Below are 27,779 nucleotides of genomic sequence, written 5' to 3'. Positions count from 1 at the left end.
CGCTTATGCGGAACTGCTTCTGTAGTCAAATTTCCGCATCTGCAGAATTCACTTAAGCCCCCGATCTATCGCATATGTGGTCCCCTCTTCGCATCTCGGGACCGCTTTTGTGGCCACACCATCGCTCTTGTGCTTCCGCACCTGTGGAGACCTTCCGCTTCTGTGGCCACACCATCGCTCTTGCGCTTCCGCACCTGCGGAGACCTTCCGCTTCTACGACTTTTCGCTTCTGCAGACCTTCATGTGCAGAAGCGCATCCGCTTCTGCGAGAATTCCTCTGCACCTGCTCTCCCAGACTGCCTTCCCATTTCTCGCATTTGCGAGTACCTGACCGCTTCTGCGATGCCACACCTGCTGCCAAAACTTCGCAGGTGCGGTTACACCAGAATTGCTGCCAACAGAAATTGCACAAGTCAAATTCCCAATCCGATTTCAATCCGAATTACACCTGAGGGCCCCGGGACCCCATCCAAGCATACCAACCCGTCCTAAAACATGATACAAACTTAGTCGAAGCCTTAAATCACATCAAACAACATCCAAATCACAAATCGCAACCCAATTCAAGGCTAATGAAACTAATGAACTTCCAACTTCGTAAACCAATGTCGAATCATATCAAACCAACTCCAATTAACCTCAAATTTTGCACACAAGTCATAAATAACACAACAGACCTATTCCAACTCCCGAAATCAAAATCTGAGTCTGGTATCAACAAAGTCAACTCGCGGTCAAGTCTCTCAATCTTTCAAACCTTTAACTTTCTAACTTTCGCTAATTCAAACCAAAACGACCTACGGAGCTCCAACTCAATATTCGAACATACTTCTAAGTCCAAAATTACCATACAAAGCTATCGAAACAATCAAAACTTTATTCTGGAGTCGTCTACATAAAAGTCAACCTCCAATCAACTCTTTCAACTTAAACTTCCAACCTTAGGACTAAGTGTCCCATTTCACTCTGAAACCTCCCCAAAACCAAACCAATCACCCCGGCAAGTTACATAACCACAAATAAACATAGAAGAAGAGATAAATAGAGAAACGGGGCTACAATACACAAAACGACCGGCCGGATTATTACAAAAGGACCGAGCCTGAATCTTCACTTATATGCGCTTTTACCCCTTTTAATCTTTTAGGGTTAATTTCACGATTACTTATCTAATAAAAGTCTAATACATTAAAGTTCTAAAACTAACGGTAACAATCAGACCTTTTGTTCTTTCTTTTGGTCTGTATAATAATTTATGACTTATTGGTGTGATTTAGATTGAGATCCGAGAGATCGAATATTGTTTACCCATAAAATGGTACAGTTGAATTTATACGTGGTTTATAGACAAGCGAATAGATTTGATCCCAAAATGATAAATAGATTAAATAAGAATATAAGACTCATCGTTGAAATAGAGATAAGACAGTAGAAAGCTTCTGAAGGCAGTAATAACGATATTAAGAAGCAAGAAAATAAAATATTATTGAGCTTTGAACAGTAGATAGCATAATTTTGTCAGAAAAGTCGTGTCCGTACAATGGCTGTTGAACTCACTATTTTTAGTTGCATCTAGGGAACAAGGTCCTAGGATCAAACCCCTTTTATGGATTCTATTGAAGAATGTGTAACGGCAAGCTATAAATGTCATATTCTCTGTAATGACCTATGTACTTAATGCTATAGAATATTCTTCATTGAATGTCACCGGGTGATAGGTATTTATTTGTCTTTAGGAGCAACATTCCCTCCGGGGACAACCGAAATTGCTGCCTCCGGGTTTGATTTTCACCTGTCTCGTTTTTCATCTGTCTCTAGCAACGACCCAGTAAAATCCCATAAAGTTGGATTCGGAGAGGGTAATGTATACGCAGATCTTACCCCTATTTTGATGGATAGAGAGTCTACTCTCAGCTGAGAAAGACGAAAATAAAACAAGAAGAGACAATTACAATAGGTAACAACCCTCCAAACAAGTTGTAAACCATTATTTTTAATTGCAAAATACACTTATTAGTCAGAGGGGCACAATTGTGCATTCATATAACAAGAAGCCCCTATATAGTAAAACCCGCAAACTTGAAAAACTCCACCTTTTTATTCCCCACTCTCTCCTTTTTCTCGCCCTCCTACTACTACTTGCTCCAGCTTCTTTCATCTCTGAACATTGTTTTCTCCTTCCTCCTATATCGTCTAGAGAGAGAAATATTTTTTAGAGAGAGAGAGAAATATTTTTTAGAGAGAGAGAGAAAATGGTGGATGAGTTCATGGTGTGTGTGGATAGGATCATAATAGCAACAACATGTTTTGGAGAGTCAGAGTCAGTAGTCAATGGGAGAGAAATTAGCCTTTTGACTAATAATGATGTTGCAAATTTGAGTGTTGAAAATAATTCAAAGGAAATGGTGAGTAAAATTAGTAGTGGAGGGGAGGGTTGTTCAAAGGGAAGTGTAATTAGAGAGTGTAGGATTTGTCAAGAAGAAGACGAAGAAAATGACATGGAAGCTCCTTGTGCTTGCAATGGCACTCTCAAGGTTCAAAATTCTTTCTGGGGTTGCCTTAATTTTTAATTTCTTTCTTAAAGTTGAAATCTTGGTTATAAATTTCAGTGTTTTGCTACCCCTTTTTATTTTCTTTCTTGGGTTGGCTTAGGAAATGTGCTTTCTTTCTACTCTTTTCTTTTTCTTTTTGTTAATTTTTTTTTATAATTAGTTTCTTTTAGTTGAAATTTTGGTTATAAGAGTCAGTTTTTGCTACCCTTTTTTATTTCTATTCTTTTTTTTTTCTGGGGTTGCTTTAATTTTGTTTTTGAATTTTTTGGTAACAAGTTTAGGTTTTTGCTACCACTTTTGCCTTTGCTTTAGCTTGAGTAATGTGTCTTGTTTCTTCTCTTTCCTCATTTTGATTTATTTCAAATGAGTACAAAAAATTTCTTTCTCTTTCCTTGGTTTGTTGGTCTATGTAATATTTATAAATATAAAATAAAAGATTGATGCTTTTTATGTGTCTTTGTGGAAGACTTCAATTTTCTTCTTCTATTTGTTAAATTAACTTTAGCAACTCCCTATATAAATCATATAAAATGTCAAACGAATTGCACTAACCCAAAAAAACCTTTTTACCAAATCCAACTATTTTTGTAAGATTTGTTTTTAATCCTGTTGATATTTTTTTGGAGTTTGTGCATTTCTTTTTGATTTTTCACATGACTAATGCTGTATGCTCTGCAACTTTAGGAGTTATTTTTGTTCTTATCTGGAAATAAATCAATAACTGTGTTTGTTCACCAAACTTTACTATTTACAAAACTTTTCATTAAATGTGAATTTTGAATATTCTATTCTCTTTGAAGAGAAAACTTACTTGCAGCAGAGATGTGCACCAAACATTAAATGTATGACAAGAGTCTTTTAACCAAAAGTTTGTAACCTAACCACAGTTAATCATTAACATGCATTCTCACTTTTATTTGTAACTCTTGTGACTAAATGAGTTGTAGGGGTTATATTGGGATTTAATCACTTTTAAGGGAATTTATGTCAGTTTTCAAATGTCATAATGTTGTTACGTAAATGGTCTTTCAGTTATTCTGGATTCCACATGTGGATTATAGGCAGTTATTTTAGCTTGAGTTTTTGAGCCACTTTAAAGGCTTTTCAAAATAAGATACTATTGAATTGGATCTTAAGGTCATATATTTTCTTGGATTACATCTGAATGATCATTGTCTATGTCTCTTTGGACTGACTCAAGCTGTTACAAACCATAATACTTATGTTCACATTGAATTTGTAGAGCTTGTTAATGCTGCAGTTTTACCTTTATTTTCAAGATTTCTTAACTACACCATTAGATTGAAAAGCTAAGAATTGAAATTGTGTCATATTGGACCTGCAGTTTGCTCATAGGAAATGTATCCAGAGATGGTGCAACAAAAAAGGTGACATAACCTGTGAAATCTGTAATAAGGTTGGTAAATTTTAAACACTTCCGCTGTAATTAGAAGATATTTATCTAGCCTCAAGTGAAATTTGAGATGTTATTATTCTTCAATCAGGTCTTTTCACCAAACTATACCCTTCCACCTGCAAGAACCAGCCCTGATGTAATGGCAATTGATATAAGGTAAGCTTTTTAGTTGTATAATATTTGCTGTGTTCTTTTAAATCTTACAGTCACATTTCTGTGTAATACATGCTTTATTTAAAAAAAGTTCTTTTTTTTTGTGTGTGGTGTGTCTGGCACTTTTAGTGGTTCCGGCTTAGTGAAACCAGAGGCAGAGCTAGCCTTTGAGTTACAGGTTTGACGAAACCCGGTAACTTTGGTTCAAGCCCTGTATTTGTCTTAAGAAATCTATTGAATATGTACAAATTATTAATTTAGACCCCACTAACTCCAACGGATTAGAATCCAGAACTCATAAATTTGAAATCATGACTTTGCCTCTGAGTGAAACTTGCACTATATGTTGGGATTAACTGTTTTGTAGGTTCCGCTATCTACAATAATTGGTTAGTGGATAAGGATTAGTTGTAACCTTGCTTAATCGGCCTCCTTAAAGGAAGATAAGATATAAGAATATATTGTTCTGTTAAACAGAATATGAAAATACGACTCCGAAGACTTCCGTTGGCTCACCTTAAATGGCTGTTTTGGTGTCAGTTTTCTTGCCTACTTAATGTCTTTACACTGCTGGTTTCAGAAATAGGTCATCATTCTTATCTTTATCTGGATCACTATCATAAATAGGAGGAAGTAACTTACTCCAAACAGCTTGAGTACCTAATAATTTGATGAAAATTTTATTATGGTAAATATAAACGTTGAAACTTCATTCTTTACATAGAAACTTATAATCTGTTATCTGAAATCTAACAAGTAGCTTTGGCATTGAATGAATTTGTTCTGAAGATCAGTAGCTAACAAGTTTTTAAGAGAAATCTTAAGGGAAATCAATCCTTTTGAATAGTGATCTGGAACTTAGACTAAAGGTTGTTGCATAAGTTGTAATACCGTCAATTTTGTAAATTCTTATAGATTACAGATGATTTACAGCAGAATCTATCATTGCCTCATGATCAAAATGGGCAAATGGTAAACAAATCTTTTGTATGAGTGGTTAAATGTGAAGCAGCAGTGTCGGATCCCACTACACTAATATATATGATCTCAAATATCAAGTTTCTGGCATCTATTCCGGTAGTCTGTTTCTGATTGATTTTTCAAGCATTCTGACTTTTTTATCCTACCTTTGCTTAAATCAGGCAAGCATGGGGCCCTGGCATGGATATTAGAAATCCACATTTTCTGGCTTTTGCCGCAGCTGAGCGTCAATTCCTGCAATCAGAGTATGAGGACTATGCCATTGCTAGCAGTGGGAGTCTAGCATGTTTCCGCTATGTTGCAATCATTGTAAGTAAAAGCTGTGTAATGCTTCTACGATTTAGTGATTCTGTTTGTAAGAACTTTATTATTGAAGGTGGTTTATCTTCTATTCATGCAGTTGATGCTACTCTTGCTGATACGCCAAACCTTGATGGTCACAAGGGACTTTGCAATGGTGCAGGACTCATCTACATTCTTCAATGTAAGTCAGAGTTGTAGCTCCATATATCTTTTGTCAATAGCTTGTGCTGGAGAGTGGCAGTGTCATGCTGTTCCAAGACTCGGTCCTTTCATTAGGTTTGCATAACTGAATGTAATTATAAAGTGTGCCGTCTCGTATAAAAAATTAGTATGACATTTATATCATGTTTCTGAAGTTTAAGTTGTTCGTTTCTGTAGTTTAAGTTGTTCGTTGTGGATGCATGTTTATTATGGACAACTTATGTTTTATTCTAATCATTCTATACATACACAGCGACACTTGCACAGACACTCTAATAAATGTATCTGAAGCATGTTTTGTGAACTTCAGTTTCAGATTTCACTTCTACAGCTGGCGGCTTTCCTCCTCCCTTGTTATGTAATGGCTCGGACATGGTACATGATACAATGCCGAAGAAGGAGGCAGGTGTGTTTAACCTAGTCGTTTATCCTAATCATTCTCTTTCCTCTTGCCTTCTGCCCTTCAATTTTGCATACCTTTTTAAGTTTTTGGTTGGCTAAATACGATGAAACCATAGTCATAAAGAACCGCATCAAGTACAAAGAGAAGATGTGCATCTCTGATGAACCTGAGAACTAAAATTGCTTAGCTCTTCCTTTTTCGAAGTAGCTTATTGGAATAAAATCAGTAAATTGATTCCTTGGTAACTATTGCTAATTTGCTACTATTGATTCATCTCTTCTTTTTTTTCTTAAACTTTTTCAGGCAGTTAGTGTTTGTCTATTAGTTTCTGAAGCACTACAACTTCTACGCTCCTACATCTTTGCTAACTTAAAAGACTTCCATAGAGCCAATTTCATTTGATGGCTCCTTTTCCTAACAATTGATTCTCATGAGTCATATGATCATTATGGTAACCATGGCTTATCCTAATACAGTTAGTTCTAGCGAAATGAATTGCTGAGATTTTGAAAGTGGATTTGCACTTGATTGCTCCAGACTATATTATCCTTAACAGAGTTGATAGTACTCCCATCTTGAAATATAATGTACTAAAAAAAGCAGCATTAATGCTTTTCTTTAGGTTGCTTAATGCTGTTCTGGAAGTTGCTAGCCATGGGCCCATTGTTAGAATTGCTTGAATGTTGCTACGTTGGACAAGAGGGGGTTGCTCCGAAGCACCTAACCTACAACCTCAGGGTGGTGGGTTCGAGTCACCAAAGGAGCAATAGCTCCGACAAAACGAAAGGGGATCAAAGGGAAATAGAATTGCTTGAATGTTGCTACGTAATACTTTCTATCCAACTCAAGACCTTTTCTTGTGATGTGGTTGAGCTGAATATGAAAATTTTCATTAAGTTTCATGCACATATACACAAATCATATTTTTAGTGAAGAAAGACATCTGAACTGTAATAGCTTTCTACATTTTGGGGGAAAATAACACCTGCTTCAGAACCTTTTTGTTATCAATGAAATGAACAAGAGTTTCTTTTTCTTCTGCTCTTGGTGCTGTCTGTTTTTGGTTCTGACTTGTATATGCTGATCTTCAGTGCTTTCTTCATATATGAATGAAATCTGGCTTAGTCTGTAGTTGAAGTGATAGACATTTCCATCTCATCTTATGTACTTCATAAATGAGGCATTATCGGAGAAAGTATATCATAAGGCTTTGATGTTTGTTAACTATGACGTCCACCCTTTGAAGTTTTGATGTCCAAGTATCCTGACTCCCCTCTCTGTTTTCTTGTTAGAAATCTTAGGATTCTGAATGGTTTTGAAACTGCAGATGGAAACTTCTTTTGCTTTATCTTACATGTTAACGGTTGATTTCAGGGTTAAGAAGGAACCCATGGTTGATAGCATGACCTTTTGCAGCCTTTCTCGTCTCTAATGTTGGACAAATGCTGCTGTTGTACATCAACCTTCTCTTTCCCTAATATCTGTATTTATCTTTCAAGGTGCAAGTTAAGCTTGCACTTTGGTGCTGAAAATCCTTTAGCTCTTTGAGCTACATATAAGCTCTTCCCCAGTTTCTCCTACCCGTGAACTCGTAAGCAAATGTAAATATGTGAGGATTTGAGTTCACTAGCGGTTTCTATCACCTTGTTCTATAATATCAGATATTGGATGTCACTAAAAAACAATTGGCCATCCATATGAAATTTCTAATGGAACAGTCTGTAGAGGATTAAGTGGAAGCCAGAAAATTGGTTAAATCAAGATTCTTCTGCACTGAAAGATCTGATTAAAATTTATTTTGCATTGTTCTCAAGATTCTTATATCTATTTTTCAACTTGTGGTAGTCTAGTTGAAAGGTTCACACATGATGAAGCAATCCTGTCCTCTAACTCACTCTCTAGAAAATCACCGCTATCAAAAAGGGAATAGAAAGTAATGTAACTCGGAAAAGGCATTTTCTTAGATTTAGTGTTCGGACCAACGTCTTTTTACCTAATGTTTTTTGAGTGCTTTTGGTTAATTTATAGAAGGAAGCTTTAGCTATGTCTCTTGATTGGAATTAAGCTAATTAGGGGTGGGCATAAAATTCGAAAAAATCGAATTCCGAACCGAATCGAATTAATTTAATATTTCGATTTCGGTTTTTTCGGTATTTCGATACAAAAACTTTAGTATTTCGGTACGGTATACGGTATTTAGTTTTTGATATTTCGGTATATCAAAATAGTTTAGTCCAAGCCCAACTTTATTTTTATTTTTTAGCTCAATAACCTTAAGCCCACGCTCAAAAGTCTAAAACCCCTACCCCTAATTACCTAATCTCTTACCCTTAGGCTTAGTCATGAGTGACAACCATTCTCTGTATAGTATTGGTACAATAGTTTCATTCTCTGTATACTATTGTTGTAAGTCTTGTGGTACAATCATTCTTTGCTCCTCACTTGTATAAGTTCTTAAACCAAAAAATATGCCTGCCTTGAACAAACTAAAAATTCTCCGATAAAGAAAAACATACAGATTACAGTATTTACTATAAAGCCTCAAATAAATAACATAAATTACACAAAGAGGGGAAATCATTCACGGAATAAGATACATAAGATAACAACCTAGTTTAACAATTTGAAGCCAGAATGAAACTCATCGACTAAAGAACACATTAGTTGGATCATTTTCACACACTAACGACTATAAATCTCACAACAATTCGTGGAGGCAAATTGTAGTCCGACAGTCATTGACTCATCTTCTTCTACTCAAACTCAAAGTGTATTGCCTTTCGTCTCTTCTCTGTACACAACCTGAGAACTTAAGATTGATCTTTGGTGGAATCTCAAACAACATGGATTACATTAGTTAATGGAGTGGAGGAGACGGTAAAAATTTGGTTTAAATCGAAACCGTACCAAAATCGTACCGAACCAAAATAAAAAATATCAAACCGTATCGAAATACTTTGGTACGATATTTGGTATACATAATTGATAAACCGAATACTGAAATATCGAACCGAAATTCTTAAATACCGAACCGAAGTATCGAATGCCCACCCCAGAGCTAATCAAGAAAAAAACATAAGAGGAGTTTCAACTTCCAACTCATGGTGGTCGCTGTGTACAGTATATAATGTGTATGGCAATCTCTTAGAAGTTTCAAGAAAGTATGTTCCTCCTATTAGATAGACCTTTCGGTCATGAAGCTAATAGTGGGCAGTTAGAACTAATTACGTTATTTTGCGATCTTTGAAGACAGAATAAACTTACAATTCTCTATTCAAATCAGTCAAATCGAACTGAAAAAGATTAAAAAAACAACAACAATACCGAACTTAATTAGGCATTGGTATAATATATTAAGCAATTGAATATCCAAAATACCAAATCAAAATATTTGAAAATCATATTGAACTGACCGATGATCACTCCTAGATTTGGAAAAATGAGAAGTAAATACTTTTTCAACATCAAATTAAACAGTTTAGCTAAAATTAAAGTGAAAATACATACAACTTAACCCTGATATGTGTAAGGAAAATATGCGTCTTACATTCATGAGTTGAGAGTAATGACCAAGTGTAATACTCCCTATATTCCAATTTATGTGAACCTATCTGACTTGGCACGGAACATATAAACTTTCGAACTCATAACTTTAAAACTCGTAAAATTTCGAACCTGTAAACTAAAAAATAAAAAAAATCAGAACTGAAAATATAAGAAAAATATTTTTTTTTGCGGGGGTGGTAGGGTTGGTGCAGAAAAATAAAAAACAGAAAAGAGAAAATTGAAAATACAAAAAAAAAAAAAAAAGCAAAAAAAAAACAATTACGGGGGAGGGTGAGGGGTGAGGGGTTGGGTGGTGTAGAAAAACGAAAAAACAGAAAATCGAAAATACAAAAAAAAAGTAAAAAAAATAGGGTGAGAGGTGAGGGGGTTGGGTGGTGTAGAAAAATAAAAAAACAGAAAATCGAAAATACAAAAACAAAAAGTAAAAAAAATATTTTTTTTTTGCGGGGAGGGGGTGGATGGTTCAGAAAAATGAAAAAATCGGGGGTGAGTAGAGTAGAAAAATTAAAAAAAATAGAAAATTGAAGTTGGATGGGGCAGTAAAGAATGAGAAAATATTTTTCCTCGTACCAAACAATAAGTGTCACAATTTTTCCAAAACATTAAAACCCCCGTAGGCCGCAGCAAAAAGCCAAATCAAGAGTTCCATTTCTGCAGTCCAAATGGAAACCGAAGGAGATGATGCTACCCCTCGAAACCCAAAACGGAGAAAACCCCTAAACCTTCCTGCTCAGTCAAGCCAAGATTTAATGCCTACCCTTCCTCCTGAACTCATCACAGAAATATTGTTAAAGCTTCCAGTTAAATCCCTCTTGCAATTCAGGTCTGTTTCAAAATCTTGGCTTTCCTTAATCTCTAGCCCTGAATTTGTGAAGACCCATCTCTTATTAGCCAACCACCGTGGAGTTATGTTTAATGTTTGTAATGCTACACACTATGTCAAGGAGTGTTCTCTTAGCGCTTTACTTTATGATTCTGTTGCTGAGGCATTTGACTTGGATTATCCCGGTAAAAATCCCTATTGTTATCCTTCGATTGTGGGTTCTTTCAATGGATTGCTTTGTCTTGCCGTTGCAGTATCTGACAGATTATTATATAACTTGTTTCTATGGAATCCATCAATTAGAAAGTATAAGAAATTGCCTAATTATACACTTGATGTAAGCCACCACTACAATTTGGACAAACATCGTTACGGTTTCAGATTTGGTTTTGCATATGATGCTTTCCTAGATGATTACAAGGTAGTGGGTATTTTTCCTATTTACAGAAATGGACGATTGTGTCGTGTTGAGGTCAAAATATATAGTCTAAAGTCTGATTCGTGGAGAGATATTGATGATTTTCAGGGTAGGCAGCTGTTGTCTGTTTCGGGTAAGCTTGTGAATGGGAAACTTCATTGGCTTGACAGGGACCAGAAAATCATTTCTATTGATTTGGCTGATGAGAAATGGGCAGAGGTAGAGCAGCCCTCTGATTTTAAAGGATGTGGGTTTTTGGTGCTAGCAGTGTTTGGAAATGATCTTTCTGCATTTTGTAATTATGAGTGGACGACTCATGCAGATGTCTGGGTTATGAAGGACTATGGGGTAAAAGAATCTTGGACAAAGATGTTTACCATTAAGTTTCCTCATCGTCCAACGGGATATATATTTACTCCACCCATTTTTATGTCAAACAAAGGTGAAGTTTTACTTCAGTTTGGATCACGTTTCACGAAATACAATCCAAAGGATGACTCGACCAGATATCTAGATGTTACTAACTTTGCTCCATGTCTTGAGGAGGCAGAAATCTATGTTAAGAGCCTAGTTTGTCCCTTTTTTACAGAAGGGATCGCAAAGGCAACAACAATGGAGTTGAAATAACTCGGATGAAGACAATCCTATGACTAATAATAACCTGTAAGAGTTACAGCCTATGCATTTTTCTTAAGTGCTGTTAAAATTCTGGTCCATATTGCTTGGGGATCTTGTTAGTCATTGAACTATTTTCAAGAAACGATAATCTTTTGCAAGAACAGTTATTTTGGTTGTATTACCTGGTGGCTTGAACTTCAAACTGATGATGAATGCATTGTGCTCTACAACTTTAGGAGTTATTTTTGTTCTTCTCTGGAAAATCAATATCTTTGCCCTTTTCTGTTCTCATCCTTTTCATTAAATGTGGATTTTTAATATTCTACTCTTGCTGAAGAGAAAACGTACCTGCAGGCTGCAGCTGAAATATACACCAAATAATAAAATGCAAAAAATGTATCTTTTAGACAAAATTTTGTTACGTGGCCATAGCTAATTATTACTCTGTGTCCCAAAAATGAAGATACTTTTCGGATTTCAAGAGTCAAAACGAGTTGTACTTTAACCATGACTTTCTCATATACCTTCTTTAAATATTTTGAATTGTTAGTTATTGTGACTTGACAAGAATGGGTTGTTTAGTGGTGAGCACCCTCCAGTTCCAATCAAGAGGTTGTGAGTTCGAGTCACCCCAAGAGCAACGTGGGGAGTTCTTGGAGGGAGGGAGCCGAGAGTCTATCGGAAACAACCTCTCTACCCCAGGGTAGGGGTAAGGTCTGCGTACAAACTACCTTCCCCAGACCCCACTAGTGGGATTATACTGGGTTGTTGTTGTTGTTGTTGTTAGTTATTGTGACACATAGTACCCTTTATATAGTTTCCAATTATATAAATTTTATTTAAGAAAAACTTAAAGATTCTATGTCCGAATTTATGGTCAAAGTTAAGAAGTTTGACTCTTCGAAATCAGAAAAGTATCATCCTTTTTGGGAGGGAGGGGGAGTACCATACATTTTCACTATAGTTTGTAACTCTTGGGATTAAATTACTGTAAATGGGTAAGATATTAGGAGTTCCGGAAAGTTTCGCACTAAATATTTTGTTATCTAGTACCCTTTTTCCTTGAAAATAATGCTCCCCTTTCCTTGAAAATAATGCTTACTTTCCCAAGTGCCTACTGCTGCATGTCAATTAAATTGAGATATATTCAATTATATGGAAATTTATGTTAATTGATGCTAGTTTTCAAATGTCATAATGTTCTTAGGTAAAGCTCTTTCTGTTATTCTGGATCTACATGAGTGTTTGCAGTTTTGGGTTCAGTTTTGAGCCACTTTAAATGTTTTCCAAAATAATATTGAATTGGATCTAAGATCATATCTTCATGGATTGCAATTGAATGATCATCTCAATGTGTTTTGTTGGACTGGCTCAAGCTGTAGCAACCATAGTCAACTAGATTTAATTCCCTTTTTATGTCCAATTCTTATGTTCGCATTTGAATTGATAGAGTTTGTTAGTACTGAAGTTTTACGCCAATATAATCAAATTTTCAGTACAATTACATGAAAGAACTAGTATTGAGATTCTGTCTTTCATTGGACCTGCAATGTACTCCTAGAAATGTTTTCGGAGACTGCAACAAAAAAGGTGACATCACTTGTAAATCTGTTATAAGGTTGGTATATTTTAAACGCTTCTGCTATAATTAGAAGATATTTCTCTAGCCTCAAGTGAAATTGAGATGTTGCTTTCCTTCTCAGTTTTTTTCACCAAATTATACCCTTCCACCTGAAAGGAGCAACCCTGATGTAATGGCAATTGATATCAGGTAAGTGCATCAGGTCGTCAGTTGTATAATACTCCCTCAGTTTCAATTTGTGTAAACCTGTTTTACTGGGCACGAAGTTTAAAAAAAATGAAGATTTTTGGTGTGATCCTAAACAATTCAAAAAGGGGCCCAGATTATTTGTGTGGTTATAAAAGCTTCTCATTAAGGATAGAATTGTAAGTTTAAGCAAAATTATTTTCAATAGAAAGGGGTCATTCTTTTTGGAACGGACCAAAGAAATAGGTTCACATAAACTGGAACGGAGGTAGTATTTGTTTTGATCTTTCAAATCTGTGTATACACATTTTTGTGTAATATATACCTTATCAAAGCAAAAAAGTTTCTGTTTAACACACCTTTTGAGGTTGCGGTGCATTGGAACTTGCTGTATAATTTTGGACAAACTGCTTTATAGGTTCATCTACTTCGATTATTCTACATCAATTGGTTAGTAAATAAGGATTAGTTGTAACTTGCTTAATTGGCCTCCTTAATGGAAGACAAGATATAAGAAAGTTCAGTTATGTTAAACAACAACAAACCCAGTGATGTCCCATCAGTGGGGTCTTATAGATTTAGTTCTGTTAAATACAACATCAACAATAACAACATACCCAGTATTATTCCTCACTGTGGGGTCTGGGGAGGGTAGTGTGTACGTAGACCTTACCCCTACCTTGTTAGGATAGAAAGGTTGTTAAATAGTGTGTGAAAATACAAGATCCCAAGACTTTTTTTTGCTTACCTTAAATGGTTGTTTGGCATCAGTTCTCTTGCCTGCTTAATGGCTATACACTACTGGTTTCTGGAATAGATCAATACTCTTATCTTATCTGGATCACTAACACAAATTAGGAGGAACTTACTCTAAACAAATGAACACTTCATAAGTCGATTGGATTTTGTAATGGTAATTGTTTGGTTTCTGAAGTAAACGTTGAATATCATTCTTTAAAGGGAAAAAGGCTAAATACACCCCTAAAGTATTCGATTTAGAGCAGATTTATCCTGCATTCAAAAAGTGGCCTATTCGTACCCCTGCCGTTACACATTTGGCTCGAGTTTGCACTTTTTTCTAACGGGAATCACCTACCTGAATTTAAAATGTTTTTCCTCATTTAAAAAATAAATAAAAATCCACTTGGCATTTTAATTAACCCCTCTGCGAATTCCCAACTCTCATACTAACCCCTCACATACGCGCACACACAGAGAAATGAGTTGTGTAATGGTTGTATCAGTGCATCAAAGATGAAGAACACTAGCTAAGGGTGGCAAGTGGGTTGGGCCGGGCCCCAAACGGGCCGGTCTCGTGGGTCGCGGTTCCGGTCCTTAAATAAACAAGCTAAACGGTCCCAGGCTAAACGTGCTTTTTGTAGGAACCGTCCCGGGACCGGGACCACGAACTCATGGTCCCGGGCTAAACGTCCGGGCCCGCGATCCAAACGGGCTAAATGGGCCCAACGGCTAAGCAGTAATCCTTTTTTAAAATTAAATAGAAATTAGAGACAAAAAGATGTTAAAAAAAAAATCTAAGGCAATGCCTTGTAATTTTATTATAGAACTATGACCTAATTTTTAAATTCAAACATAAAAACAAAAATATTGTAAAAAAATATTCAAAGCAATGCCTTGTAATTTTATTATAGTAATAAAAAATATGGCAATATCTTTCTTAGTCTTCCTCCCCCCTATGGAATGAGCACAACAAGGTGCTAATACCACCATTGTGAAGAAAAAGGAACTAATCAAGAAGTGCCAAAATACAAGTTACATAATACATACTAATTTTTGTTCATACAAGTTACATGCTATCTCTTACAAACTTCATAAATCCTTCAAGGTTCGGAGGAAGTTTCATTAGTGGTGGCGGAAAAGTAGCTTGGTCATTGCCGCTTCCCTTGTCGGGCGAAGCAGCATCTTCAGCAAGTTCAGCTAGCATTTCTTTGTAAGTTTCGTCTACCTCTGGTTGTGAATCTGCAAGTCCAAAATTTCTTCTTTCCGAACGGATTCAGTCTCTGAAAAGTACTGATTTTTCCAAGCTATTCCTCATAGACTATTTATGATCACCGATTTGAAGTCTTGCTTGACTGAAGCGCTCTCCGATGCCACTGTTGAAGCTTGAATAGTTAAAATATCTCGGGCCATCCTTGAAAGAACCGAAAAGTATTTTTTTTTTGTCCTCCACCATTGCAAAATATTAAAGGTGTCGTTGGGGGATTCACTTCCTCAAGTTGCTGCGACAAATAAATTTCAAGTTCATTTAGTTATGAAAAATCATTACTACTAGAACCAAAAGAACCCCTAAACCTTGCCCAAACACTAAGTCCTCTTACTCCCGCAGTTCTTTTAGAAGATTGAGAATCAGAAGAAGAAGGAGTGGGAACATTTGGTCTAGCATGATATAATGCAACTTGATAAGCATTATAAATAGTTTCAGCATTTGTTCTATTGCTTACGGAAGTTTAGGCAACTCATCATCTTCAAGTGCTAAACCATTATATACAGTTTCATACCAAAATTGAGGACCTCCTAATGTTATACAAGGATTTAACAAAGAAGCAATACCATAAATAGGGGGAATAGGCAAAAACTATTTTTTAAACTTTGTTCTAATAGAATCAATAGCAAATTAATAAATTTTCCCACCCTGTGAAAAATGAGCAAACAAATTTGCAAGTTCTGCAATATAAATTAAACAGTTAGAAATAACGCAAATATTGTTCATATTCATGCTTATATTTATAAATATCGCTCTTTACGGTTGTGCGAGAAAAACCTTTATAAGTAGGATTAAATTTTTTTCTAATGTAATGCACAAACGCAGGGTCAGAAGAAAAACTATAGGGTAAACACATAACAGTTACCAATTTTGCCAATTCTTCCCGATCTTTTCTTGGATCATAATATAAAATACCACCGGTAACAGTGTTAATTTCCGGTTGAAATTGATTTGAACTGGTACTAGGGTCAGCCTAACTAGGACTAGGTACACTTTACCCCTCGGCCAGAGCTTTCAGACGTTGATATCTGACGTTATCTTTAGGGTATTTTTTTATGTGTCTAGCCAAAGATCCCGTCCCCAACCGCGATCCCATATATTTAAAAGCTAACTCCATACCACAAGTTTTACACTTAGCCTTATTTTTTGGATCTAGTTGAGTAAAAAATGGCCAAACAGGAGATGCTTCCTGCTGTTTGGTAGGTTCTCTAGAAAAAGTAGGGGCAATAACGGGAGTATCAGATGGGTCATCATTTGGATTAGCAGCGTTATCACTAGTTGGGTCAACATCAAGAGCATGACTAGTGGGTGTATTATCGTCCGGTTGAGTTTCGTCAAGATCAATTTCCTTCTCATCATTTTCATCAATAGTATTATAATTATTAGAATAAAGAACATTCATTAATTCATGGTCTAAAAGTTCACCGGATGCAATATTATGGCAAAATTCATTGTCGCTAAATTGTAATAAACTATTATCGGTATCAAGAATAGCAGGTGCAGGACGAGTATGAGGTTTGGTTCGGGGAGCCGGGGGCAAGGGAGGAGGAACAGCAGTATCACTAGATTCACCAGTCTTGGATTTTCCCTTATTCTTACTTTTACCAAAAATATTTCTTAAAGAACACATCTTAATTAATAAGTAATAGCAAATAAATAAAATAAACAAAACTATAATATTAAGACTTAAGAGTTGGAACGAGTTTACCGAATTGACGAATTGATTATCGTTGAAGACTTGAAGACTCCAATTTACCAACTTCACAATTTTTTCACAAATTGTAACAACCTCTGTGAGAAAGCACAGGAGAAAATATATTATTGATATTAGATGTTTAAATACAATACAAGAGGTCTCTATTTATAGCTATACACTACAAGGAGATATTACTCCTCTTTCAATATGGGACAAGACTACACTATACATATCTGTAAACTAACACTCCCCCTCAAGCCGGTACATACACATTATATGTACCGAGCTTGTTACACATGTAGCTAATACGAGAACCAGTAAGAGACTTAGTGAAAATATATGTTAGTTGATCATTCGACTTTACAAACTTTGTAACAATATCTCCTGAACGTATTTTTTCTCTGACAAAGTGACAGTCGATCTCAATGTGTTTAGTCCTCTCATGGAACACCGGATTTGACACAATATGAGGAATAACTTGGTTATCACACATTAGTTCCATCTTGTTGATTTCTCCGAACTTTACCTTCTTGAGCAACTGCTTGACCCAAACTAACTCACACGTCGCCATAGCCATGGCCCGATATTCGGCTTCGACGCTAGATCGAGCAACTACATTCTGTTTCTTGCTCTTCCATGAGACCAAGTTACCTCCTATTAAAACACAATATCCAGACGTAGAACGTCTATCAAAAGGTGATCCTGCCCAATCAGCATATGTGTACCCAACAATCTGCTCGTGGCCTCGATCCTCGAATAGTAATCCTTTGCCTGGAGCTGACTTTATATACCGAAGAATGCGAACAACTGCATCCCAATGACTATCACAGGGAGAATCCATAAACTGACTTACAACACTCATCGAAAAATAAATGTCGGGTCTAGTTACTGTGAGATAATTCAATTTTCCAACCAACCTCCTATATCTCGTAGGGTCTCTAAGAGGCTCCTCCTGTCCAGGAAGAAGCTTAGCATTCGGATCCATAGGAGAGTCAATAGGTCTGCAACCCATCATTCCAGTCTCCTCAAGAATGTCTAAGACATACTTCCGATGTGAAATAACAATACCTGAGCTAGACTGAGCGACCTCAATATCTAGAAAATACTTCAATCTGCCCAGATCCTTAGTTTGGAAGTGCCGAAAGAGATGTTGCTTTAGATTAGTAATATCATCCTGATCATTGCCAGTAATAACAATATCATCAACATAAACCACTAGATAAATACACAGATTAGGAGCAGAATGCCGATAAAACACAGAGTAATCAGCCTCACTACGAGTCATGCCGAACTCCTGAATAACTGTGTTGAACTTACCAAACAAAATTCGAGGGGACTGTTTCAAACCATATAGTGACCTGCGCAATCTGCACACACAACCATTAAACTCCCCCTGAACAACAAATCCAGGTGGTTACTCCATATAAACTTCTTCCTTAAGATCACCGTGGAGAAAATCATTCTTAATGTCTAATTGATAAAGAGGCCAATGACGTACAACAACCATAGACAAAAAGAGACGAACATATGCTACTTTAGCCACGGGAGAGAAAGTATCACATAATCAAGCCCAAAAATCTGATTATATCCTTTTGCAACAAGACGAGCCTTAAGCCGATCAACCTGGCCATCCGGGCCAACTTTGACTGCATAAACCTAACGACAACCAACAATAGACTTACCTGCAGGAAGAGGAATAAGCTCCCAAGTGCCACTCGCATGTAAAGCAGACATCTCGTCAATCATAGCATGTCGCTATCCTGGATGAGATAGTGCCTCACCTGTAGACTTAGGGATAGAAACAGTGGACAAAGAAGATATAAAAGCATAATGAGGTGACGACAGACGATGATAACTTAAACCGACATAGTGGGGATTAGGATTAAGTGTGGATCGTACACTTTTGCGGAGTGCAATTGGTTGACTAAGAGGAGACAAGTCTGCAGTAGGTACAGAATCTGATGTGGGGCATTAATCACCTGGTCCTGATGCTGGATGTGGACGACGATGATAAGTCAAGAGTGGTGGAATGAAACAAAACCAGTGAGGGTAGGATCGAAATTACCAGGCGATCCTACTGTTCAACTGGAACTTTTTCAAAATCTGGCCGGAACAGTGTTCACGCGCCGGCGCGTGGGTCATATCTCGCCGGGAAATGTTTTCTTTTCCTGGCACGTGAGGGCGCGTGGACGTGTGTTTTCCGGTGGGATTGACTGGAGTTTGTCGCCGGAGCCTGAGGAGTCTTGTGGTGGTGTTGGTTTTTGCACAACACCAACAGAAAGTAATTTGCTTACGGACAACCTTCTAAGTCGCCGAATAATTGCACGACGAAGAGGTCTTTCTTCCCAAAAGTCGCTGGAATGATGCACAACGACGAGTTTCTCACAAATGCTCTGACACCATGTGAGAAAGCACGTGAGAAAATATATTATTGATATTAGATGTTTAAATACAATACAAGAGGTCCCTATTTATAGCTATACACTACAAAGAGATATTACTCCTCTTCCAATGTGGGACAAGACTACACTATACATATCTGTAAACTAACAATATTGCCTACTATTTTCTGGAATAAAGTAAGTAATAGTAGCAACCTCACAATTTTTTCACTATTTTGTTTTTATAAAGTAAACAATTGTAGCAAGTATATAGAAAATTAGAGATATTTTGATAGATTGATATTGATTTTGTAAGAAAAATAAAAGAATGAGGGGTATTTATAGTAGAAAATAGGAAAAAAGTATAATACTAAAAAGTTTGGGATTAAAAATTAGTTGGGGGTTAAATGACTATTTTTTAAATACCAACGACTATTGTTTAAACACCCAACGACTACTTATTTCAAAAGCCAAACGACTCTTTTTTTTTAAATTTTTCCGTTGGGCCCGCCACTTGGCGAGCCAAACGGGCCCGATCCTAACGATTCCTAACTAAGAACCGGCCCACGATACCGATACGAGCCCACTTCTAACGGGCCAAACGGTCCCAGCCTGTTTAGCCCACTTAGCCGGCGGTCCCGGGCCTGGCCACTTTCCACCCTTAACACCAGCAACAAAACTGAGTTCCCGGCAATTACATTCTCCGAACTTGATCTTTTTAACAAACTACCTAAAAACACTCGTAAAGCGCCTCGCCAGAAGATGAACAATTTCGCCTCTGCTGGAGTGAAGTTGTGGAGAGATATTGGAGGAGCGAGGAGCAGGCTTGAAACTCCTCTTCTCCGGTGGAAGTTTAACGAGCATATTCATCACAATGCTTGTATGATGGAGGAAAAGTCGTCGTCGGAGCTTGATCGGAAATGTAGCCGGTATGTTAGGAGTGTGGTTTCTGCTAGGGAGTTAGCTGCTGGACAGTTTACGCAGCAGCTACCACAAGAGCTCCACCCGTTGAAACCACCTCAAACAACCACCATCTCCTCCTCCTCCGTTTGCGTCACCTTGAACTCCATTTTTTACCGGCAAGAGAACTCCAAAATCAGTTGTTTTCAGTAACCAAGGTCCACTAATTTTCATCACTCCGTATGCAGCTCTTTTCAGTCAAGTAGAGGTAGGGTTTGTCGCTCGAGGTCGTCGGCGAGGGGTTGGGATGTGAGCGTGGATTCTGTGATTTCCGTTACCGTTGGACAGCCATAGTGTATATTAGAGTTAATTAGATTAGGGCTATTCGTACCCCTGCCTTTACACTTTTTGCTGGTATTTGCCTCTTTTGCCACGTCAAACAGGGGTACAAATAGGCCACTTTTTAAACGGAGGGTAAATCTGCTCCAAATTGAATACTTTAGGAGCAAATGTAGAACTTAGCCCAAAATATATTACAATGTCTCGCCTTGATTGAGGAATGAGCTACTGTTTCATTATATTGTTTTGAGCAGTGCTCACCTTATTAGCTCTTTTGGGATTGGTTAGCTTCAAGGTCCATTTTCTTTACATGGTCCCAAAGTAATATGACTATAAGACCCAGAAGTTAAAATTCACTAGGGAAGTGCTGGGGAATGGCATGGTTTCGTCTTTCTCTGTTCTTTGTCTCAAGGAGTCGAGATTTATAATCATGTGTAGTTTCTTTCAGGAGCATGTTGAAAATATCATTTAATCTTTTTATTTCTCTGGGGCCAGAGGCACGTGTGTCTAATGATATAGTTGTTGTGAATCATTTTTGAACATCTAGGAGTTGCTTCTGTTCTTCAAGTATCTTGGGTCTATTATCCAAGACAACATGGAGATTGACGAGAATGTTACTCATCGTATTGGAGTGGAGTGGATGAAATGGAGGCTCGCTTCGGGGGTTTTGTGTGATAAGAATGTGCCGCTTGATCTTAAGGGCAAGTTCTATAGAGTGGTGGTCAGATCGACTATGCTGTATGGGGCTGAGTGCTAGCCCTCCATGAAGTCCCATGTCCAGAAGATGAAAGTAGATGAAATAAGGATGTTGAAATAGATGTGTGAACATACAAATAAAAACAAGATTAGAAATAAAGTTATTAGGGACAAGGTGAGAGTGACCTCTATGGAGGACAAGTTGCGAGAATCGAGGCTGAGATGATTCGGTCATGTGAAAAGTAGAGACATAGATGCTCCGGTCAGAAGGTGTGAGAGGTTGACCATCGCGGGTCTGAGGAAGGGTAGAGGTAGGCCAAAGAAGTATTCAGGAGAGGTAATTAGGCAGTACATGTCACTGCTTCAGCTTACCACCCACGATAGGAAGGTGTGGAGGCCGAGGATTACGGTTGATGGTTGACAAGTAGCAGTGTGTTTCTTCTAGGCTTACCAGTAGTACTAGGAATATTCTTGTATTTTCTTATTCATTTATTACATGCAGTGTCATTCGCGTCCGCTACCATATTACATTGTTGTTACTATTATTTGTTGTTTGGTTGCTTTATTTTCATTGTTCCTTGAATCGAGGGTCTATCGAAAACAGTCTCTCTATCTTTATAAGGTAAAGGTAAGGTCTGCGTCCACACTACCCTCTCCAAACCCCGCTTATGAACATACAAAGAAAAATAAGATTAGAAATAAAATTATTAGGGACAAGGTGGGAGTGGCCTTTGTGGAGGACAAGTTGCGAGAATCGAGGCTGAGATGATTCGGGCATGTGAAGAGTAGAGACATAGATACTCCTGTCAGAAGATATGAGAGGTTGACCATCACGGGTCTGAGGAAGGGTAGAGGTAGGCCAAAGAAGTATTGAGGAGAGTTAATTAGGCAGGACATGTCACTGCTTCAGCTTATCGACCCACGATAGGAAGGTGTGGAGGTCGAGGATTAGGGTTGATGGTTGACAAGTAGCAGTGTGTTTCTCCCCTAGGCTTACCAGTAGTACTAAGAAAATTCTTGTATTTTCTTATTCAATTATTACATGCAGTGTCATTCGCGTCCGCTACCATATTACATTGTTGTTACTATTATTTGTTGTTCGGTTGCTTTGTTTTCATTTTTTCTTGAGCCGAGGGTCTATCGAAAACAGTCTCTCTATCTTTATAAGGTAGGGGTAAGGTCTGCGTATACACTACCCTCCCCAGACCCCACTTATGAGATTATACTGGATTTTTTTTTTGTTGTTGTAGGAGCTGCTTCTGTTCTAAACTCTCCTTAATGAGAATTATCTCATGTTGGTTGCTAGCATCGACCCAGTGCATGAGCAAGTTCTTTACCTTGATAGGCTAATTAGAAATGATACCGTTGCGAAGAATTTTTTTAGAAATCAGTAGCTAAAAAACTTTTACAAGAATTCTTTTGGGAAATCAATCCTTTTGAATTGTGATTTGGAGCTCATATTAAAGGTTGTTGCACAAAATTTTAATGCCGTCAAGTTCGGAGATTCTTATAGATTACATATAGATTTACAACAGAATCTACCATAGCTTATAATCCGATTGAGCCGTCAAAAATCATATCGCTTCTCACCACATTCTTCCTGAGAAACGAGGGGACTATCTATATACGGTCGAAATAAATTTCGGCCTCCGTACGTTTGATCGAGTTCGAATGGTAAGCGATCGAAGTGAGAGCTCGAGACGAGTTCCGAGGATAGTACAAACAAGCCTCGAGCTCCAAGACCGATCGAGGAATCGGCTCGGTATCATTATCAAGCCCATGACCAAATCGAACCGCAAGGCAACGTGAAGGTTGTCGGAGATGCACAGACCGATTGACACTCACCCCGAATGTCGAACTCGAACTCAAGGCCGAGGGCTCGACCCAATACCGAGCTCGAGCCAGTATCGAGCTCGCAGATAGGAGCCGTTGTAACCATACTAGGTGAGAGAATCTTGGCAGGAATCGAGGAAGAGACAATTTATCATGGATTCTCTACTATATATTTTTTATTATAAATAGAGTAAGACCCCTCTACTATAAAGGGGGAATCCTTCTAAGCACAAGCAAGGTTCACACATTCTAAGAAAAGACTACTTTTATTTATTGAAGAATAAATCTCTTGAGCTTGTTTTACTCAGTATACTCACTATTCTCGTTCAATAATTTATATCCCGTTTCTATAGCCAAGAATCTAAATATTTCCACTTCTACGTACGATTTATATCAAACTATATCACATATCCTTAGAACTACTTATAAATTCAACTATATCCGATTTTTCGGGTAAACGGTTTGGTGCCCACCGTGGGGCTAAGGATAACAGTGGTTGTTTGATACAAATCCGCAATACGCACCAGTTTACAACTCCGAATTAGCAATGACAAACCCTCGATTCATGGCTTAATCTATCGACCACGAAGCCGGCCTTCAGGATGAAACCAACAACTTGATACCCAGGGCGGGAAGACCACTTAACGATGTCACTGAAGCTCGAGTCGAAGTACCTGAAATCCGAGTTGAAGTGCCGCTAGATGTCAATTCACAAGTGGCTCTTGAGGCGAACCAACGTTTCGAACCGGAAAAAAGCATTCAGGGCGGTATTCGATCCGTAGCTCGAGACGCCCATAACGTGGAGGAGATCGGAGTCAGCTTACGGGTGATCTTCGAGATGTTACAAGCCCAACAAATAGCGATAGCTCAGTTACAGAGCCAAACTCGGGTATAAAGCAGGCCAGAGCCCGATCCGCTTCGAGAAATCACCCACAGAACTGAGCCAGCCATAGTGAAGTCAAACGAGCAAGAATCGGGGACTACTCCCGAAATTACTAAATTGCTCGAGGAACTCACAAAACGAGTCGAAGCCAACGATAAAAAAGTAGAAACATATAATTCCAGGGTCGATCAGATCCCGGGAGTTCCACCAATGATAAAAGGGATGGATTCGAAGAAATTCATCCAAAAGTCTTTTCCCTCTAGTGTAGCCCCAAAACCAATCCCCAAAAAATTCTGTATGCCCGAAATTCCCAAATATAACGGTACGATCGATCCCAATGAACACGTCACCTCTTACACGTATTCCATCAAGGGTAACGATTTGGAAGACGACGAGATCGAATCCGTATTATTGAAAAAATTCGGAGAGACCCTCTCGAAGGGAGCGATGATTTGGTATCATAATTTGCCACCAAATTCCATCGATTCTTTTGCCATGTTAGCGGATTTGTTTGTAAAGGCACATGCTGGTGCCATAAAGGTTGCAACAAGGAAATCAGACCTCTTCAAAGTAAAGCAAAGGGGTAATGAAATGCTGAGGGAGTTCGTGTCCTGATTTCAAATGGAACGCGTGGAATTGCCACCGGTCACAGATGACTGGGCCGTCCAAGCTTTCACCCAAGAGTTGAACGAGCAAAGTTCAATAACATCACGTCAGCTGAAGCAAATTTGATCGAGTATCCAGCAATAACTTGGGCGGATGTACACAACCGATATCTGTCAAAAATCAAGGTCGAAGACGACCAGTTGGGAGCTCCTTCCGGATCCATGCATCAGAACAGGACAACTATTAAAAACCATAGGGATATCGACAGAGAGCGAAGGTCGAACAGAGACCGATGTCAACCGTACGTCGCAGATCGAATGAACAATGGCTCATCGCGCAATTCCGCTCGGAACAATCGAAGGAGTGATCGAGGACAAAATTCTCGGGGGCTTATGAGCAAGAATGGCTTCGATAAATATAGTGATCCTATAGAGGGACCTCGGCTATCGGAGTACAATTTCAGTGTCGATACATCAAGCATTGTATCGGCGATCAGAAGAATCAAAGATACTAGGTGGCCCAGACCCATGCAAACCGACCCTTCCCAAAGGAACCCGAATTCGATGTGCAAGTATCATGGTACGCATGGCCACAGGACCGAGGATTGCAGACAATTAAAAGAAGAGGTAGCCCGCCTATTCGATGAGGGCCACCTTCGAGAGTTCCTCAGTGACCGAGCCAAGAATCACTTCAGAGAAAGAGACGCCAGCAAAAACGATAAACAAGAGGAACCTCTGCATATCATTCATATGATCATCGGTGGGGTCGATACTCCACAGGGACCCGTGCTCAAGTACGGCAAGATACCGACCACAGGGGAAAAACGAACTCGAGGTTATGTACCCGAGGGCACTTTGTCATTCGGAATTGAAGAAGCCGAGGGCATCTCTCAACCTCACAACGACGCTCTGGAAATTTCTATCCTATTAAATAAAGCTCAAGTTAAGCGTGTTTTAGTGGATCCAGGTAGCTCTGCGAATATCATCCGATCTTGGGTAGTAGAGCAGCTCGGTTTGCAGAATCAAGTCGTGCCCGCAGCTCGGGTCTTGAACGGTTTCAATATGGCCAGTGAAACGACTAAAGGGGAGATTACTCTACCAGTGAATGTAGCTGGAACCATCCAAAATACCAAATTCCACGTAATCGAAGGGGATATGAGGTACAATGCCCTACTCGGAAGGCCTTGGATCCACAATATGAAGGCAGTGTCTTCGACGCTCCACCAAGTAATGAAATTCCCTACGTCAGACGGCGTTAAAACAATATACGGGGAGCAACATACTGCGAAGGAAATATTTGTGGTCGATGAGGTAACACCGATACCAACGCTATCGGCCTTGGAAAGATCGAGCACTAAAGATAGACGAGAAACCAAATAGCAATCACAGCCACCAGTCTCGACCGAACCGGTGGAACAGGAAATAGAGGATGACGAGGAAGAGTTTCTGACACCTCGAGCTTTCATCATCCCCGACGACTCCAACGCCACCAAATCTACGATCGAAGAATTGGAGCAGGTTATATTAATCGAATATCTGCCCGAGAGAAAGGTATACCTGGGAACGGGATTGACCCCCGAACTCAGGGAAAAACTTATTCAATTTCTTATCGATAACATAGACTATTTTTCTTGGTCCTATTTAGACATGGCAGGGATCCCACCGTCGATAACAACGCACCAGCTGAGCTTGGACCCTAGGTTCAAACTGGTGAAGCAAAAAAGAAGACCTCAGTCCGAGGTAAAAACACGCATTTGTAAAGGATGAGGTAACTAAACTTCTCAAAATAGGGTCAATTCGGGAAGTAAAATATCCCGAGTGGTTAGCCAACGTAGTTGTAGTCCCTAAAAAGGGGAACAAACTTAGAATGTGCGTAGATTATAAAGATCTAAACAAAGCATGCCCCAAAGATTCTTTTCCACTGCCTAGCATCGATCGCATGATAGATGCCACAGCCGGCCATGAGATCCTTACTTTTCTCGACGCCTACTCCGGGTACAATCAAATTCGAATGAATCCGGAGGACCAGGAAAAGACTTCATTTATCACCAAGTACGGAACCTATTGCTATAATGTAATGTCATTCGGGCTAAAAAACGCAGGAGCTACTTACCAACGCCTAGTGAATAAAATGTTCGAAGAACAAATAGGTAAGTTGATGGAAGTTTACATTGATGACATGCTAGTTAAGTCCCTGCGCGCATAGGACCATTTGACTCATTTCCAGGAAACGTTCAAGATCTTAAGGAAATGCAACATGAAGCTCAACCCCGAGAAATGTGCTTTCGGAGTTGGATCGGGCAAGTTCCTTGGTTTCATGGTATCGAATCAGGGAATCGAGATCAACCCCGACAAAATTAAGGCCATCGAAGACATCACCGTTGTGGATAGCGTGAAAGCAGTGCAAAGGCTGACCGGGCGGATAGCTGCCTTAGGCCGATTCATTTCGAGGTCATCAGATCGAAGCCACAAATTCTTCTCTCTACTCAAAAGGAAGAACGATTTCACTTGGACCCCGGAATGCCAACAGGCACTAGAACAATTGAAGCGGTACCTATCGAGCCCACCACTACTTCACACTCCGAGGACATATGAGAAGCTTTACTTATACTTGGCGGTATCGAAAATCGCGCTAAGTGGCATCCTAATTCGAGAAGAGCAAGGTACACAGTTCCCTGTTTATTATGTAAGTCGGACCTTAGGGGAAGCAGAGACTAGATACCCTCACTTAGAGAAATTAGCACTTGCACTAATAAGCGCCTCTAGAAAGTTAAGACCATACTTTCAATGTCACCCCATATGCGTTTTAACCACTTACCCACTTCGCAATATTTTGCACAAGCCCGAACTATCGGGTCGATTGGCCAAATGGGCCATCGAACTCAGTGAGTACGATATCGAATATCAACCCCGTACGACCATCAAGTCCCAAATTTTAGCAGACTTCATGGCCGATTTCACGCCAACCCTCGTACCCGAAGTTGAAAAGGAACTCTTGTTAAAATCGGGTACGTCATCGGGGGTTTGGACCCTCTACACAGATGGTGCTTCAAATGTGAAGGGGTCCGGGCTTGGCATCATACTGAAACCTCCCACAGGTGGCATTATTAGACAATCCATCAAAACCACTAGATTAACTAACAATGAGGCCGAGTACGAGGCCATGATTGCAGGTCTCGAGCTAGCTAAAAGCCTGGGAGCAGAAGTCATTGAAGCCAAATATGACTCTTTACTAGT

General features: G+C 38.7%; 2 protein-coding genes across 3 annotated transcripts; both read left to right on the top strand.

The window, feature by feature from the left end:
- Nucleotides 1-2,117: 2,117 nt before the first annotated feature.
- LOC107816755 (uncharacterized) lies at nucleotides 2,118-7,823 on the top strand. 2 transcript variants are annotated; one of them, XM_075230756.1, is made up of 7 exons: nucleotides 2,118-2,534; nucleotides 3,898-3,969; nucleotides 4,058-4,125; nucleotides 5,265-5,412; nucleotides 5,504-5,587; nucleotides 5,918-6,013; nucleotides 6,633-6,763. In XM_075230756.1, the coding sequence occupies exons 1-7, from the start codon at nucleotides 2,253-2,255 to the stop codon at nucleotides 6,639-6,641; spliced, it is 759 nt and encodes a 252-aa protein (XP_075086857.1). In that variant the 5' UTR covers nucleotides 2,118-2,252; the 3' UTR covers nucleotides 6,642-6,763. The 2 variants fall into 2 exon arrangements, with proteins under 2 accessions (XP_075086857.1, XP_016497980.1); XM_016642494.2 differs by lacking the exon at nucleotides 6,633-6,763 and adding an exon at nucleotides 7,385-7,823 and having other exon boundaries at nucleotides 2,119-2,534.
- A 2,322-nt stretch (nucleotides 7,824-10,145) lies between these two features.
- Nucleotides 10,146-11,674, top strand: LOC107816754 (F-box/kelch-repeat protein At3g23880-like). Its single transcript, XM_016642493.2, has one exon. It carries the CDS (start codon nucleotides 10,240-10,242, stop codon nucleotides 11,443-11,445), a length of 1,206 nt encoding a protein of 401 aa, XP_016497979.2. The 5' UTR covers nucleotides 10,146-10,239; the 3' UTR covers nucleotides 11,446-11,674.
- Nucleotides 11,675-27,779: the final 16,105 nt, after the last annotated feature.

Source organism: Nicotiana tabacum, chromosome 15 (assembly GCF_000715075.1).
Source record: "Nicotiana tabacum cultivar K326 chromosome 15, ASM71507v2, whole genome shotgun sequence".
NCBI classification, from domain to species: Eukaryota; Viridiplantae; Streptophyta; class Magnoliopsida; order Solanales; family Solanaceae; genus Nicotiana; species Nicotiana tabacum.
This window is presented reverse-complemented; position numbering and strand designations above follow the sequence as displayed.